The sequence below is a fragment of the Molossus molossus genome, unplaced genomic scaffold (assembly GCF_014108415.1).
Source record: "Molossus molossus isolate mMolMol1 unplaced genomic scaffold, mMolMol1.p scaffold_m16_p_7, whole genome shotgun sequence".
In the NCBI taxonomy this organism is placed as follows: Eukaryota; Metazoa; Chordata; class Mammalia; order Chiroptera; family Molossidae; genus Molossus; species Molossus molossus.
This window is the reverse complement of record NW_023425401.1, coordinates 95,052,829-95,070,692: the sequence shown is the minus strand read 5'-3', so window position 1 is coordinate 95,070,692 and position 17,864 is coordinate 95,052,829. Positions and strand designations below refer to the sequence as shown.

Genomic DNA, 17,864 nt, shown 5'->3' with positions numbered 1-17,864 from the left:
GGTCTCAGAACCCTGCTGGCTCCCCTCGTGTTAGCATCCAGGCTTCAAAACGAAGGAAGAAAACCTAGATAAAGTTCAGCAGAGCAATACATTTTTTCTGAAAACATAGGTAGAAAGATCCTAAAAGTAAAGGTTAAAGAAGGTTAAGTCTCAGACAAACTGCCCAGGACTACGTCCCTGCCCCCAGGGACCCGCCTAGAGGGGAGCGGAGGAAGACACGGCTGGGACGGCAGCTGGCGAGAGCACCGAGTCAGCCCCGGAGCTGGGATGACCCCAGGGCTTCATCCCAAAGACGAAGCAGTGAACAACTTAGGAGCAGACGCCACAGTCCAAGGCGGAACTGATGTGTTCAAGATATAAAAGAAGAAAACTGCCCTGGCCGGTTTGGCTCAACGGTTAGAGCGTCGGCCTGCGGTCCAGAGAGAACCGGGTTCGGCTCCCGCTAAGGACATGTACCTCGGTTGCAGTTTGTCCCCGGCCCTGGTTGGGTCGTGTGGGTGACAGCCACTCGATGTGTCCCCTTCCCGTTGATGTTTCTCTCTCTCTCTCCTCCTCTCTTTCCCTCCCACTCTATCTGAACAAAAAATGGAAAAATGTCCTCGGATGAGGATAATAAATAAATAAAGAAAAGAAAAGAAGAAAACTTGTTCCAGAATTTCTGAGGCCTATAGGGAGATGTCAGAGCAGTCTTCTGTGATATGGGAGAGAGGTCAAGTGACCAGGTGATAATGCAGAATGGGTATTAATGACAAAGATAACAATCATAATCACTTGTAACGTGCGTGATCAAGTACAAAGCTTCATACCTCTTGGGCCATCTGTGTTTTGGAAAACTCCATGAATTGTCGGGGCGGGGATTTGGGCTCCATGTTTAAAGATGAGAAAAACAGACTCGGAGACAATGGGCTCTCAATGCCAGCCACGGGCGAAGCCAGAATCTGAGCCTAGCTCTGCGGGCCTGCACGCTCCTTCCAACCAAACGGAAGTGGCTCTTGTTTAAAATCAAGAGAGAAAGGACTTGACAATTTCAGATACTGACAGTATTAAACACCAGTTGCAGGATATTTTTAGAAATCGGAATGCAAGGGCTTTTGAGTATGTGGGCTTGACCAAGCAGCTGGCTCTTTGTGCCGCGCACCCTGGCACCCCATGGCACGTCAGTCCACGGCAAATCTGAGAACGTGTCCGTGGGAGAAACCGGCGAGGATATTAATTAAGTTTAGACCAAGAAAATGCTTTTGATTGCACAAGTCATGATTTTCTCTTTAAGATCAGGCAAAATATGGAGTGTTAGGCAAGCAGCTGGAACATGTGAAAACATTATTATGTACTTATGTTACCAACTTTCACCATCTATGGCCCCTTTTATTACTTTTTCCCCTCCAGGCATCATGTTTTGAAAGATTTTTTTGCCTCCTAAACAGAGTGCATTTATTAAGTAATAATATATTTCCTATTCTTAATATGAGACATACATCACTGGGTATGCATACAAACAGAAAACAGCAACAATTCGATTTACATTAGGGTTTTGGAAATATTGAAAATAGCTTGCGGACCTCATTACCACTCCTGAATTCCTAAATTCCTACGAGTGCAGGTACTTTGGGCTGGGAACCATTATTTAGATGCTCCTGTGGCCAGCACGTCTGTGCCCATTTAAGATGTATGGGAAGAAATTAAGGAGACAGCAGGAAGAGGGTGAGTTCCTGGCTGGGTGTAGGGTCAGTGGGATAATTTGTAAGAAACCGATCGTCGGGATTAATTGCAAACGTGGAAAGGTTGCATGTAGGTAGAGCCGAGGCATGGCTCATGCTGATGACATACGTGGTAATAAAAGCAAAGATGAAATTCCAAATGTGCAGAAAGACATCTGAGAACGTGGAGAAAGGGCCCCCAAGGCCAAGGGCAAAGCTGTAAGAATGGGAACAGGAAGCTAGAAGGTGACTTAGAAGAAGTGAAAAGCCAGTGTGGTCATTAAGAATGCTCAATGTGTTCTTGAGAAAACAAACCCAAACAAAAGCTATGTAAAGGGGATAGGAAAGCTAAGGGGGAAAGGAAAGAGCCATCAGCGGGATTTAGAATTAATTATTCATTAATTCCGAAAGGGAGTTTGGCGACTGAGCACACTCTGGATCCAGTTGGCCTGTGCATGAGTTTCGAGGAGCCCCTGCCAAGCGGCACATGGTTTTGCCAAGCAGGTGCCCCTGTGAATCAACAGGGCAAACGCAGCTTCGGCGTTTACTTAGGCCGCGTAGAGGTTCCGTCAGGTCCGTGCGGTTTTTACTTCTCGGTGCTTGTTGTCAGGTGGCGTGAAATTTAAAAAGATGACCACATCAAATTCTCTTAGCTCAGCCCGAAAGATTAGGTGAGAAATCCTCCATGGCGCTCAAAACGTATCCCAAACGGAAAAGCATGCTTTATTCTTATTTTAAGTTTTGTGAAGAAGAAACTGACAAAATGGAGAATAAAGGCCAAGGCTATTTTGAAAGAATAAAATTGCATTTGACCCTGTGGTTCGGTGGTATTAAGTGCCTTCTGTGTGTCGGGTCCCTGACGTGGCGTCAAAGACGCCGGGCCAGGCTGTCCTGGAGAACAAAGGAAGGACACCTGCTCAGGAGCACGCTGGACACGGAGCGTCTGGGCCAAGCAGCCTCGGCGCGGGGATCACGTGACAGTACCAGGTGGCTGGTGAAAGCGAATGCACGGTTCGGGGTTGGAGAGGAGACCTCTGACCTGAAGAGGTATGGGGAGAGGAGCAATCGCAAGAGCTGCTCTTCGAAGGCACCTGAGAGGAAACTCCAGAGCCAGTCGGTGGACAGAATGAGAAAGAAAGAGCTGGCAGGTGACAGTGACCAAGGGAGAATCGCACCTTGTTCAAAGGCACGGAGAAAGAGAAAGTGAAGGCCTTGGGGTGAAAGCCCCCTGGAACCACAAACATGATGACAGAGAAGGACCTAGAAGAAGGCAAAAACTTGAACGTTGTGGCCAAAGAGAAACAAAAATGGACAAAGGGTAAACACTGGGTGTATTACATTGACAAGAAACGAGTATGTGATGAATGGGGTGTTTGTAGAGATGTTTTGGGGTTTTGGTGCTGAGGAAATGTGAATGTAGACCATATAAGTATCTTTTATAATAATTTAATGTGACCTCTGTGGAGTCGATTCCCAGAGATTTCTGAGAAGACAACAGGAGGGTGTCCCCTCGGGCGCGTATGTGGCCACTGCTCAAATATGATCACTCAGGGTCCCTCTTGGTTCTGGGGCTCTGGATCCCGTCCTGCTGCTGCACTGTTTTGGGTAACACACCTGATAGAATGCAGTCTCTTACAGAGTGTTCTGCAAAATCTTGACCACTCTCTCGCTTGTTGTCTCGTCCCAGCTCACCAGAGTCCCTGTGGAGTCCTGTGGCCAGTATGGGAGCTGCAGTGAGTGCCTGGGCTCGGGTGATCCCCACTGCGGCTGGTGTGTGCTGCATAACACGTGAGTACCGCCGGCAGCGTCCCCCAGTGACTCTCCTCCTCCCCATTCCTTCTCTAGCGCCTCTCCTTCCTCCGGCTCTCTCTTCTCCCCGAGTTCGCTTACTCTTCCTTCCTTGTATCATTTGCAAGTTCACCTCCCGGCTTTTGTTCTGATTCCACTTTTAATTGCCGAATCCCATAAGATACGTAGACGTGGCAGTGTGGGAATGATGGTGGGTCAGGATACGGACTCCCGCCGGACAATAACACACTGCAGGAAGGTTCCTGGCATATCTTTTCAAAAATTTTTTTTTTCCTTTATTGATTTTAGAGAGATAGGAAGGGGGAGAGAGAAATAGATACATCGATGAGAGAGAACATCAACTGGCCACCTCCCCACTGGGGATCGGGCCCACAACCTGGCCATGTGCCTTGACCGGGAATCGAACTGGTGACCTCTTGGTGCATGGGTCGACGCTCAACCACTGAGCCACACTGGCCGGACAGTTCCAGGCATTTCTGACTGTGACTTGACCGTAGGCTGACGTTCCAGGACTAAACAGCAGGAAAAAGGCACTGGGCGTTTTACTCAAGGCTCACATGGGCCCCTCCGTCGGGTGCTAGATCCACACTGTCCATTTAGGGAGTCAGCATCCACGTAGCAGAGTCTTCGAAAGCTCCACCCCAGAGTCTTCTGGTGTTTGATGCTCTCCGGTACAGTGCAAGTGTGTAGCACCTGAGGACCCTCCCTCTGATGTCATAACACTCATTCGGCCATCAGAGCATCCTGGGCCTGGGGTCACTGGACCAGTGAAGCCTGACCCCAAGTGCTGGTCACTCCGCCTACGTGCATCTCTGTGCTGGTTCCATTTTATTCTCTAAATGGAGACAAACGGGAACCCGGGAATTGAACTGAGTAGGGGATGCAGGGTACAGACAACCAACCCAGCCGTGAGGGGAGAGTTGAAGGCCTTCCTCATGGGATCCACAGACCCTTGGCCTCGTGACTGGAGAAACCAGCAGCAGTTGGCCCCCATGCTGATGCAGGGAGGTCCCAGCCAGGCTGATGCCGCTGGAACCACAGTTAAACCTGGATGCTCTGTGAGGTGGACATGAAAGTGTTATACAATAAGGAAAAGGACTTTAGTCTTCCTACTTCATTCGTCACAGTCATTTCCAACTGTAGGAATATCATGGCGGATCTTGCCCCACCCCCACCCAGGATGACCTCTGAAAGTTAGACACGCCCTCCTGAATTCTCGTTTGTCCTCTCCAAGGGCACAGCACACTGTCCCCTCTGGGTGACAGCCTCAGGCATAATGAGTCCTTGAGTTCTTTAAGAGAAGGTCTGAAATCCCTCCGGTATGCCATGGTGGGAAAACATCGTGACCCGTTGACGTGCACTGAAAGACACGTAACTCAGAGCCGATCAGAAACCGGTGCTGGGGGGGTACATGGAACAGGGAGGAGCGGCCGGCATCACAGAGGACGGAGACATTGCATTCAGAACTCGGATCAGCTCCGATCCATCCAAGAGCTACTTTGCAAGGCAGAAGTGAGGCCTCTGAGAAAGGGACCAGGCTCCAGACCCGTTGCGTCCCTGGGGACCGTAGGCCAGCTGGCTTTCTGCTTGCCTGAGGATGGCTCGGCGGCTCCTGGCATGGGCTCTCACCCCTGGCGTCATTCAAGGGCAATCGGAAGAGCTGGCCCCTCTCTGACACTCTGTGCCTCTGGGACCCCAAAGCAGGCCTCTGTGTGAGCTTTGATCCTGCCCGTTGGTGCCGGCCCGCTTCACACAGCACTGAGCCCCGGGAGGTGCAGGGGCCTCAGGCTCTGAGAAGCACCAGAGAGCCTGCCGTCTCCATCCTCCCATCCCCAGACCTGACTTTAAACAGGAATGAAAGGAGGAGGTACCAGCAACGACTTCCTGCATGGCCTCAGTTTCCCCTTTAGTAACATAATACCTGCGTCCTGTCTATGTGAAGTGTGCATGTCTCGTCCACATGTGTCATGTCAGCCCAGCCCAGGCACTCAGAAGGCTGCGCTTCCTCGCTGCCTGTCACTCAGCGCTGGGTGGCCAACGGCCCCCCGGCCCAAATGCCACAGTGGGAGCAGGCGTGTGCGCGCCGCGAGGGACACCGGAGGGAGAGGCGACATCATGAAGTCAGTGCAATGTACTTCTCCCTCTCTGCAGACATTCTTTGGGGCTTTGGACAAGAGTAGTCGATGCCCATGATTCGTGGTATTCCACAAAGTCATCTTGAACACCAAATTCCTGAGCTCCTAGATGCAGAGCTAGGTTCCCCGAGCCTCTGGTCACGACATTATGTCAGCCCATCCATACAGAACCATCTTTTCGGTGCGTTTCTGTTTACACACACCTCATTTAATAGGTGCTGTTTCATTCACCTTGGACTCAGAGCCAACAGCTCTAGAATCTGCGCCTGACGGAAGCGTGTCTGACGCGTGTCTTTTCTCCCTAAGACACATCACAGCCTCCTTGCACTTAGGATCGCTGGCAGCATTCAGATATGTGGGGGCCGTTTTAAACAGCGGAATCACCACGAAAAAGCACGAAACTGTGCAAATGTGCCACTAAACAGGCCACAAAGAGGACACTTATTTGTACCGAGACAGGAGGGCGCCGTCCTGTGGCCTGGTCGGGCCTCTGCTGGGGACGTCTGCTCGTGTTCGGAAGTGACCTTGAAAAAGCTGCAGTGTCGACCTGGGGATTCTGAGCAATTTTAGCAAGTAGGCAAATTCACAGGTATGGGATCCACAAGCAAGGGGGCTGGACTGTGACTGAGGGTCAGCCCTTGGCATTCTGTTTATGAAGAGGGCGCACCAGACGGGCTCACAGGGGTGGCGTGAGGGTCGAGTTAGGTAAGGGAGGATGTTATAAAAGGCCAAGGTGACGACCCTGGTGCTGGGGCTGAGCTGATGTAGCTGGTAAAGCCCGACTCCCCGGGCAAGATTCAGCTCAAGCACCCCTGGGCCAAGGCACCTGCCCACCGTGACCCTCAGCCCTGGATCCTCAAGCTGCTTGTAATCAGGATGTAACTCTTACATTTATAGAGTGTGACTGATGTACAGCTAAGTGTGTAATTTGAAAAGTTGTTTTTTTACATTTTTCCCTTTATTTTAGTTTTTTCCATCACCATTTGTCTCCTCCACCCCCTCTTCTGCCTCCCTCCAGCCCCCATCACCACACTGTTGTCCATGTCCATGAGTTCTTCCTCCTTTCCCCCCTTTGGTGCAAACACCAGGGAATCTACACCCCATCGAGATACACATTCTTTCATCCAGAACGTTCTCTCATGCTCCTTCCCTTTCTTCCCAGTGGGCCTTTTCCCCCTAGTTCTTACATTCAGGTCAAAGCCAGACATGGCCTCTCCTGCCAAGGGGACAGTCCCGGGTGGGAGGGGTGCATGAGGACCTGGGCTGAGCAGGAGGGAGGGGAGCAGGCTGTGGCCAGCGGAGGAGGTGCAGCAGGTCGGGAGGACCAGAGAGCTGCAGAACCTGGGCACCTCAGCTTCCTGGGAAGGGAGCATGATGGAAAGTGCAGGCTTCCCCTTGTGGGGGAAGGCAATGCTCATGCTGGTCCCCCACAGATCCCCGCCCCAGCCTGCCCCTTTCTGCCAGGCCCCGCTGGGCTCCGGGACAAAGGGGACTGTGCTCGACTATCTCTGCCCTGGTCCCAGGATGGGGCAGGGGGATGCAGTCTGCATAGAATCAGCGCATTTGGTAGGCCCCCGTCATGGGCAAGACCGTGTGCTGATCACTGCAGGGCCCAGGGAATGACCCTCAGGAACCAGGGCAGAGTGTCAGGAAGAGGGTTCCTTCGGGAGTCCCGGTATCTGTCACTCTTGCCACGTTTCCCATGGTTGCAGGAAGTAGAAGGTGTGCGTGTGTGTGAGTGTGTGTGTGAGAGAGAGAGAGAGAGAGAGACAGAGAGGAATAGTAGCAGAGCACTAGAGCGTGCACAGGTCAAGGACAGGGCCCCTACTAGCAGGTGGCTCATTGGCTGAAAGGGCTGTTTGTACTAGCAAGGGCACAGGTGGGTTACAGACAACAGGCTTAAGAAATGCTCGTGTAATTGAAACTCCCCCCCCCTCCCCGTTACTCAGTCCCAATTGTCATCAGGAGCTGGCCTGCCAGCCCCGGTAGCACGGCAGGTCACCTGCGGGCCTCTCTCGCAGTCCCTCGGGCTTGCTGGTGTCTAATAACAATGGTAGCTCCAACAATCTGGCTATTTATTTGCCCATGAATCTTGAGCCTCTGTTCCCAGGGCATTGATCTCGGGCCTGCACCTACCTGTTCTGACTCGGGTGGAGGGAAAGGAGAGCCTGCAGCCCAGCCACCGGGAGCCTTCCCTCCGCCGCCAGGCTTGGCAGGTCCCAGGCCCCTCGCTATCCTCCCCTCCAGGCCAGTGTCAGCAGGTAATGGGATCCCACGGCAGACCCAGCCACATCGATTGGCCCAGACATTACCTTTCTGAAGAAGGGTCCTCAGCGTCACTCCTGGGAGGCTCATGTAACTCAAGACATCAACAGGGAAAAGATAAGATCAGCTCTTATAAAGTCTCTCCCTTGCCCCCTGGTGACCTCTCCTCTTTGCAGATTTCTTCTGTTGGAAGGATGCCTTCCTGGATGGTTGGCACAGGTTACTGTTCAGGATTAGTTCCTCTTATTCTTTATATTGTTTCTTCCAAGATGGAGGGAAGGGAGGGAAGGGGAGGGGAGGGGAGGGGAGGGGAGGGGAGGGGAAGGGAGGGGAGGGGAAGGGAAGGGAGGGGAGGGGAGGAGGGAAGAGAAGGGGGGAAGGGGAGGAAGGGAGGGGAAGGGAGGGGCAGGAAAGGTCTGCTCCCCTACTCTCCACACACATGGGACACATGCTCCATGGCCAACGGATGGGACGTCAACAGTCCCTCTTGTCATAGGAATGAGAAAGCCCTGCCATCGCTGCACGCTCTGGAAGTCCTCCCCATCGGTGACTGGGCTCTGGGGACATCCCGAGGGCAGGACTGGGGCTTCAGGTCCAGACGTGCACACGCCCGACAGCATTCACACGCTCTGCCCGGCCGTGCCACCGGTGGATGGTCCACCTTGCAGAGTAGAGTGCTTCCCTGCACCGAGCCTAGGACATGGGGACATGCACACACATGACAGCTCCAGGCTGTTGGATACAGTGCAGTGTGAACGTTGATCGAACCAATCAGAGTAATTGTTGGATGTGTCACAAGTCATAGGCAGCGTCTTCCTTGTTACCAACGGCCATGAGGGAATGGATCAGCCTGTGGTGCACCTTTGCTTTCTCCTCTTCCTCTTGTCCTCCGCCCCTCTGTCCTTCCACTCCAGTTCCTCTCTCCACCTCCTCCCTCTCACCCCCTCTCAGCCTTAGTAGAGATGAGTAGGTCAGAACAGCGCTACCTACTGACAAAGAGGAGAGACGCAACCCCGCTTCACCCCTTTTGGCAACCGTAATTTCTCCTAAAGAAGGAACCTCTCCAGGTCCCTGTCACAGCACCTGAGCTAGTGCTCAGTGGGTCATTCATCGGGGAGGGGCCGAAAGGAAGCCAAGGCAAGACTCCGTTCAACCAGGGACCGGGGCAGAGCCCACCACGGTGGTGAGGCAGGACCGCCCGGTTGCTACATAAGCCCAGAAAGGTTCTTCTTGGGCTCCACTGACCTCCTGCTCCTGCTGGTCCCTGTTAGGTCCTGTGCCCTCCTCCTGCGCTGTCACCTCACCCACTTGGTGGCCTCACCCCCGAGGGAGGCCCAGGAGGCATGGTGACTCCAACAGCTGCTGCTCAGCTGGCTTTGGATCTTTAGAACAGGTAAACGGTGGTGAGGTCAGGTGCCAGCAGCCGATGATAGGGGGGAAACTGTCGTCTCATCATGGCCTTCGTGGTTTGGGTTTGTCCAAGAACAAACTACTTAGGTTGAGACCATGGTGTCAGTCAGTGGATCCTAAAGTCACGACAGTGAAAGGGCTCACCTGGCCCATGCCCTTCACGTAAGAACCCTCCTACCCTCCCATCTGCCGAGAACGGTTCCCTTTGCTCTCCGGTCCGCTTCCTCCGAGCTCAGAGGCGCCTTCCTGCTTCTGCGGAGCTCCCGCAGAGGACAAGGACGGTGACGTTGGGAAACCCGGTCCCTGCCTTGTCCCTGGCTGTGGAGACAGTGCCCAAGGAGCCCCCAGGATCTCCTCCTGGAGTACCTGTCCCAAGTCCTCTTGACCTTTCTCGAAAGCTCATTTGGGAAGCCCCACTGCAACCCCATTTTTTTCAAACTCATGTTGTAAACACAGACCCCCGACGGTTAGCTTTCAACACGGGCCATGACCAATATGAAATGTTACGGTTTAGGGGTCACCCATGGGGAGAAGCAAGGAGCGGGTCCTGGTCACACAGACTGCTGGACCCATGCCAGAGGGCCGGGGGCGCGGACCGGCAGCCCCCAGTTTGGAGGTCGGTTGAGGCCGGACTCGCAGACAGCTGCTTTTGCAACCTGAACTCTGTTTTCCTGGCCGGCAGCACTGGGCGTTAATACTTCCATCACTGTATTTAGGAATTAATTTCTAGAGAACTCAATCGTCACCTCTTTTCCTCTCCCTCACCCTCTTCCTTTCTCCATTCCTTTCCCTTCTAATTTTCCACTTGGCTGGGGATTCTCCGGCAGGGGAAGTTCAGGCTTAGGCGAGGGCGGAGGTAGCTGCTTCATTAGAGAGGATAATCTCATTGGAACCACTGACTTGAATAATAACCCCTCCAAGGGACCAGGGCCATTGGCCCCACAGGCTTGTAGCACCTCCGAACCGGGGCTGGAAAGACGAGCTGCAGAGACAGCGGGACGGGGAAGGGAGGTAAGAGAAGGTCCGCAGGGCCAGACTCCGGTGCCGGGGGCCCGGTGTCTTCACGGGGCCTGCTTCCTCTGGCCGCCTGTGAGTCTGAGTTGGGGTGGGGCGGCGATGGCGGTGGCAGAGGTGAATGTCTGAACGCTCAGTCACACATAGCATGCCCTTTCTGTGTCCTTGGGACAGTTTTTGCATCATGCCTGGAACATGGGTGAATCAGGATATTCCTTGAATAGAAGGGGACGCTTTAGGCAGTCCTTGGAGCCCTGGTGAAGGTACCGTCTGAGCTGGCTCCAAGAGTCATGAATTCACCCCGTACGCCTTCCCCAGCTCTTGCCCGGGCTAACGAGAAGTCCCAGTCCTAGAAAAGCAGAGGCCATTACCCTGCCAGACCCCATGAGACCTCAGGAGAAATGCATTCGTCCCCTCCATTGTCCTGTCACACCGAAGGTCAGCTGCTGTGCACCCGGGCCTTCGCGGCCTCCGCCCTCGTGGGCTCTGAGCGTTAGTGGAAATGTCAGAGCATCCCTGGCCCTGACTTCAGCTTGACTTTCCACTGAGACCTGAGTTCCCAGTCTCCTGAGACAGTCGTGAGCAGGTGGAGCTGCAGCCCAGTTCATCTTCCTCCCCGTGCTCCCCTGACCTCTGGGAGGGCTCCTTCTCCCTCGAGAAGGAGGCTGCTAGAGCCACCCCCGTCTCTCTGTCCTTGATTTGCCCATGGGCCAGTCCTGCGAGAAGACAGGTGCTTCTGCCTTCGCTGCGGTTTGGCGGGGTTGGATGCGGAAGGCTGAGGGAGAGGGATAATAATACTAACGTTTACTGAGGGCTCACTGTGCATGTGCTATGCCCTTTTCTAAATACTTCACTTGCATAATCTTTTGATCCTTGTAAGAACCCTATGAGATAGATACTATTTTGCCCCCACTTCACAGATGAGAAAACCAAGGCATTTTGCTCAAGATCACACAGTTGAGTTGGATGGGTTGTTGAAAACCGTGAGCTATCGGTCTCTTCCTTGGTGAGACCGACGTCTGGGGGAGGTGAGGAGTGGTTCATTCGAGGCTCTCAGAAGCATGGCAGGAGGCAGCCCCATGAACCTGGGGAGCAGCAAACCATGCCGGTGGGACTTGTCTTGGGATCCCCCAACCAGGTTCCCCCTGGGAGAGAGTTCTGGGCCTCTGTTTGGTAAGTCCAGGTGTTGTTTGGTCTGCAAGCAGTTTCATTTTTCTCTCTTCATCATTTAATCAAAGACTTTTTCAGACCGACTGATTGCTCTTGGAAATAGGAACTTCAAAGTTGGGGAGTCAGTGAATAATGGAAGCCTGTGCCAGCTCTCTGAGCCTGCCATTAATGGGAGTAATAACACTATTAATAGCAATGTCAGTGCAGACACTCTGGAAAAGTCCATAACATTAGCTTAATGGCTGGAGGTAATGAAGTCCTCCCCGACCAGCTAGCCTGGTAGATTAACTCCCGAGACTTAGGCAGAAGCCCTTGTGGCCATGGGCCTGCCGGAGCACCCGGGGAGCACCGTGGGGGAGGCACCAGGCTCCCATCTGACCTGCCGCTCTGGGACCAAGTCCCGGCAGGTCCGGGGATCCAGCGGCACAGTAAGCCGAGTGCGCTTCTCAGAGGGAAGAAGACTGAAGGGAAACATTTGAATTGCCCAAAGCTCGTGAAGGGAACATCAAGATGGCAGGGAAAGTGTGTTTCGTGTGCAGCAAGGGGTCTGTCCCTCAATTCTTCGTCTAGACTCTTCGGGGAGGTCAACCGCGGTGGCTAAGCGTGCGGGCTCCAGAGTTCACCTGGGTTACCGACGGTGTCCGATTAGCAGGTGACCGGGACCAGTGACTTGCCATCCTCTCTGCCTGATCTGTAAGGTGGGGTTTACCTTCCTCCTGCCACTTTAAGGGACTTCAGGGACAGACTGTAAGCCCCTTATCACGGTGCCTAGCAAGCACTCGGTGACTTCTAGCTGGGATTCTGTTATTCACAGTTGTTTTTACCTCCACAGACACATCCAGTCTAGTCTAAGGCCACTCGTTGGATCCCCGTGTCTTCCCTTTGGTCCACCCCATTCTCCGGTTTCTCCTTGTCCGCTAAACTCACCTCTCAGGTTCTCCGCCGTTAGGCCTTTCCTCCCACGGGGCCGAAGGTGTCTTCCCCCCCATGGCTGGAGGACAGCCCCCCCAGCTTTCCTCTGTGCCTGAGAGTCACCCTACGAGCGGCTCAGGTGTCCAGGTGCCTCTCCCCTCTTCTTTACCCCGCACCTCACCTGCCTGCTTCCCGAAGCAGAGGTTCTCTCCTCAACATGTCCTTCCCCACGCGGATTCCCCGTCCCTGGACGTTCGGTTCCCTGCTAAACTCCTTGCCCTGTGCGCTCCTGCCTCGCAGCAGCCCTGACATCGCCTTCCTCCGCAGTCTGTTCTCTCCTACCCGGAGACCAGCCACGCAGGGGTGACGACCCGCAGTTCCCTCCGAGGGCCCCTCCCCCTCCCACAGCAGTCAGCAGTCCAGTCTCCAAATCCTGGCCACCCCCTGGGGCCCCGTGTTCACTAGGCTTGTCTGACCCGCACTGAATGCTGTCCCTCAACTCGGACACCTGCCTTCCCCACGTGCAAGGCAGCGTCTGGGTGAGGCTGCGCTGTTCTGTGCGGCGTCCGCAAGCTCCCGTCGGGTACGGTGGTAAGATCCTAGCTCACCCTGGGTGGGTCCACCTGCGACACTTTGAACAGCACAGGACACTGAGCAAGAGTAGCAAACCTCCTGCGGCCGTCACCTGTGCCCGGAGCTAGGCCTCTGATCCAAGGCAGTCTGGCTGCAGAGCGCACTCTGCGCCTTTGATCCGCCCTCCTGTCCCTGCCCCCCACCTGCACAATCTCCTGCCTGCCGGACCCCAGGATCGCAGGGGATTCCGGAACAAGGCAGGCATGTTTCTCCTTCTACCCCCACACTTTGCGGGCGAGGGCTGTCTCAGTCCGTAACTGTGCTCCGATCTAAGAAGTTCTAGACCATAGGAAACTCCAAACTGCTTTTGGCTTTGCCTGGAGTGGGGAGGGGCGGGGCTCGCGTGTGCGTCATAGCTGAGCCACGTCTGGGAGGGTGGGAAGCTGTTGGCCAGGGGAAGACTGGGGGAGGGCTGCGAGACAGACGGACTGATGTGCGCAAGGACAAGGGAGCCTGAGGGTAGGTTACAGTTTGCCTAAGGAGGGGCAGCGTGATCGGGACCCAGGATGAGCGGGAAGGGGGAATGAACGGGACTTTGGGACTCTGTGTGAATGAGGAAGAGGTTAGAAGACTTGAACAGGACTCTCAAGTGTCTGCGTTTGGCAACTGCTTATGAGAATTACCATCTTTTTCTAATTCGGGCGTGCTGGGGGAGGACCAGGCTAGAGCACGGAACGAAAGGTCGGTCCTGGGCACGCTGAGGTTGGACACGCCCGGGAGCCACTGGTGAGGGCTGCCTCCGTGTCAGCGCCTCCCCAGACCAGGCCCCTTCCCCTGAGCCCCGCACCATCTCTCCTCTCAGGTGCACGCGGAAGGAGCGCTGTGCGCGGTCCAGAGAGCCCCACAGGTTTGCCTCTGAGATGAAGCAGTGTGTCCGGCTGACCGTCCATCCCAGCAACATCTCTGTTTCTCAGTACAATGTCCTGGTAAGGGCAGTACGACAGGGTCCAGGGACCTGGAAGAACCCTCTCCCCACCAAAAAGGCTGCAGCCCAGGGGCCCCCGTGAGGGCACGCCCCGGCCAGCAGCGCAGTTTGAGAGCAGGACTGGAACGTTCAAGATGGGGTCCCTGGGACTGGAAGAGGGGGACAGGCACAGGAACACTGGGAGGGCTCTGTGCATAGTGGGTAGAAAGACAGGGGAAACATTGATACCAAAAATGATCCAAAGGGCGACCAAGAGAGGGAGGGTTTGGGGAACAATACCCTTGTCTGTAAGACGGGAAGGATGTACGTGCAGAGGGAGATGGGGTGAGGTGTCCCCGTGTTGTTGCACTAGGCACTTAGTGGTTGCATTGCTATTTTTCCAAAATGGGGGACAATGGAAGAGGAGCTTGACCAGCAGTACCTCAGTCTTGTCCGCCTTTCTTATTCCATATAAATCCCGAAACATCCCGTTTCCTGGGGCCAAATCCGTCTCCTCTCTTTACACCCCACCACCTTCTCTGTGCGCTCTTGTAATAAACTGGTCCCTTCTTCTCTACCTCAACATTGCCTGACGTTCCTCTCTGGTGTCTCTGGCGCTCTCTCCTGCCTCCTTTACGCTTCCCCTTCTTGTCCCCATTTCGTTCTCCTGCCTTTCTGCCTCTGCTGGGCTGTGCACAGCTGGTCCTGGAGACATACAACGTCCCGGAGCTGTCAGCTGGCGTCAACTGCACCTTCGAGGACCTGTCAGAGATGGATGGGCTGGTGGTGGGCAATCAGATCCAGTGCTACTCCCCGGCGGCCAAGGAGGTGCCCCGCATCATCACGGAGAACGGTGAGCAGTCCCCAGGCGCAGCTGGGTGGCACGGCCTTCTTCCCGCCTGGATGCGGACTCAGGGCGGACACTCAGGACAGACGTGGGGCACTGAGGAGACCTTCAGGAGGGGAGGGTCAGAGGCAGGGGTGTGGGTTGGTGGGTGTGTTACGGGAAGAGGGAGATGAGGAGCCCTCCGCTGCCTTTGGAATTGGCTCTTGTAACCAGGGGAGCATCCAAGAGTCAAGCTCACCCTAGATGAGGAGCAACTGCAGAGGGCGGGGGGAGGGCGATACCAGGACAGCAATGCCTGCCGAGTTCAAGGTCGTACACCCATGTGAGAGGGCTGTCTGGAGGAGCAGAGGAGGGGGCGTGGGGGTAGGGGTCCTCTGGCTCCTCACCCGCTGCCCACCCTGCTGGGTCTCTGATCCTGAACCCCTGCACCCCCACCCCACCCTGCCTGCCTATCCAGAGGGGCTTGTTCATGCCCAGCTGCACTGGGAGGGACGGGGTGGACAGAGGCCCGGGGCTGGGGAGGGACAGACCCGGCTGGGCAGATTGATTCCACGTTGGCCCTGCCCTTCGGGCTTGTCATGTTTGTTCCAAGATGATTGATTAATGTGGCCCTTGGGGAAGGCACAGAACCAGGCGGACGTGGGGGCCCGGGGTCAGGGCTGTGAATTAAACATGGGCTCAGCTCCTCCTTGGTGCCAGCCGAGGATTCCAGGGATGCCCGCCTGAGTGGAGCCCGGAGCCCACAGAGGAGGGGCATCAGAACAGGGTCTGTCTTTGCGGGGCCGTGAGCCACGCACCTGCGGGCGTGCACACGCAAAACCTCGTGTGTGGTTTGTGGCAGTGCTAGTGACGGGCGACGTTTCTCCTGGTAGCAGTCAGTGTGTCTGTAGTTCTGTGAGTCTGCCAGGGACATCCTATGTGTGAATGAATGCACGTTTGAATGCCTGTCAGAGTGTGTGTGTGGACATCAAAAAGCTGGTGAGCAAATGAGGGGTGGGTGCCAGGGGTACAGTGTGGAAGGAGGGACGGGCCAGAGTCGTCGTCTGCCGCTGCTCTCGGGCTGCTCTGGGGCGGGGTCTGCTGAGTCGGAGACCTGTTCGAGCTGAGAGCACCCCTCTCAAGGTCCAGCAGGCTCCCCTTCCCAGGGTGCGTCCCGCTCAGGGGGACCCCGCGTGGGGCCTTGCCCTCCCGTGACTCTGTGGCTGGCTCACTCCGCAGGGGACCACCATGTCGTCCAGCTGCAGCTCAAGTCCAAGGAGACAGGCATGACCTTCGCCAGCACCAGCTTTGTCTTCTACAACTGCAGTGTCCACAGTTCGTAAGTGCCCCCTGCTCCACTCAGCTCCCTGTTCCCGGGGGCCGGGTCCATCCAGCGATACACACCCACCGCCGTTCGAAAGGAGTTCCATCCAGGGGCCCTGCAGGGGGGCCTCCTTCACCCCCCGAGGCAGACAGGCCCCTCCCTGCACCCACGGGGCTGATGGAAGGAGGCTAGAATGAGCAGAGTGAGACCCTCAGCGTGGGGAGCTCCAGATCCCCAGCCCACACCCTTCTGTGGCGTCACTCTGTCTAACGGACACTTCCCGCCATCGGCTGAGGAGGGGCCACATCTCATCAGAGGACTGGAGCAGTCAGCACACTGCCGAGGGGGCCTGAGGAGGGAGAGCGGCCCCATGTCCCAGCAGGGCAGGTGCTCCACCAGGTCACTGCATGCTCAGCTCTGCAGGCCCTGCAGGCTGGGTCCGGACTCGGGCTGGGGGGCCCAAGGGGAGCAGAAACGTCCAGGCTGGGGGGCTCTGGCCCTGTTTGAGTAAAGCCTCCACTCCCCACGGAAGGTGCAGAGGCTCTGGATGCAGACCAGCTGGGAACTTAACCACGCGGTGCCCCAGTGTCCTCTGGAACGGGGATGCAGTTCTTCTGGCGCTGTCGCCCAAATCGTACGCAGCTGGTGTGGCGAGGGCACTGTCCCCACGCGCAGCCGCTGGCCGGCAGTGCTGGCCGCCGCCCTGCCCGTCGGCCCCGCTTGGCCCAGGAACAGCTGCCGGGGCTGGAGAACTGTGACCAGGACGGCACGAACGCCGCGTCTGCCCCGGCTGCTGTTGTTATATTATTACGTCCCCTCTAAAATGATGGAGTTGGACCAGACTGAAGAGCTACAAGTCGTTTTCTTCACCATAGATACCTTTGTTCAACCAAAATTAGCTGTGGAGGCCCAATAAACATAATAAATGGAAGTAAGAGCCACTGTGGTTGAGGGTCGGGGGTAGAACCCCTCCGTCTGAGAACTCCCCATGTCTGTTTCCTCACACTGTCCCCAAGAAGCCCATGGAATCCCCGGGGTTCCACGGAGCTCAGTTTGAAAACCGTAGGACCTGATGTCCCAAAGCCCACTGGCTTTAATATGCTGTGTGTTTCCTCCCCACAAAGGACAAGCTAGTTACCGGGACCAGAGATGTTTGGGGGACAGGTGGAGCTTTAGGGTTTAGCTGTCTGGTTACAGCAGCCTTGAGTCCGAGCCTGGCTCTCATTGGGGCCCCAAGTAAGAGGCAGGCAGACCTCCCAGCCGAAAGCAAGCTGGAACTCTCTTTCTGCTTCTTGCCACGGGACTCCTGGGTCTTACCGCTCAGGGCCTCCTCCCTCCCTCCCCTGTTCCCCTGTAAGGAAGCAGAGTCTAGATAAATCGTGTGCCGTTTCCATTCCGTCCACAACACGATTATAGCGTGTACTATGTGCAAGGCAGTGTGTTACTCGTTAGACGGGTAATCAACACGTCGTAAGATGCCGAGACTCCATCCCTGCCCTCAGGAGTCATGCCCAGTGGGCCAGTGGGTGAACTGGACAGGGAAATAGAAAATAGAATACAAGGCCGGAACTGCCCCGGAGACATCAACAAAGGGGTTGGTGGCATGAGGGCTCAGTCTGACCACTCTCCCCTGGTCCGAGGAGGAGGAGGAGATGGCAAGTGGAAGGAGGGAAGACGGTGTCCTAGGAACAAGGATGGCATGGGAGAGCCTGTTCGTGTCCAAGCCACACGCACGTGGGAACACGGACCTGGACACCAGGAAGGA

The 17,864-nt window shown here is 55.5% G+C and overlaps 1 protein-coding gene across 1 annotated transcript in view; it reads left to right on the top strand.

Moving 5' to 3' along the window:
- Nucleotides 1-17,864, top strand: part of PLXNA4 (plexin A4) — a 405,427-nt gene that overhangs the window by 302,352 nt on the left and 85,211 nt on the right. The window contains exons 5-8 of the mRNA XM_036247334.1: nucleotides 3,385-3,485; nucleotides 13,848-13,971; nucleotides 14,649-14,802; nucleotides 16,015-16,114. Of these exons, the coding sequence (XP_036103227.1) occupies nucleotides 3,385-3,485; nucleotides 13,848-13,971; nucleotides 14,649-14,802; nucleotides 16,015-16,114 (479 nt within the window). The remainder of the gene's footprint in view (nucleotides 1-3,384; nucleotides 3,486-13,847; nucleotides 13,972-14,648; nucleotides 14,803-16,014; nucleotides 16,115-17,864) is intronic.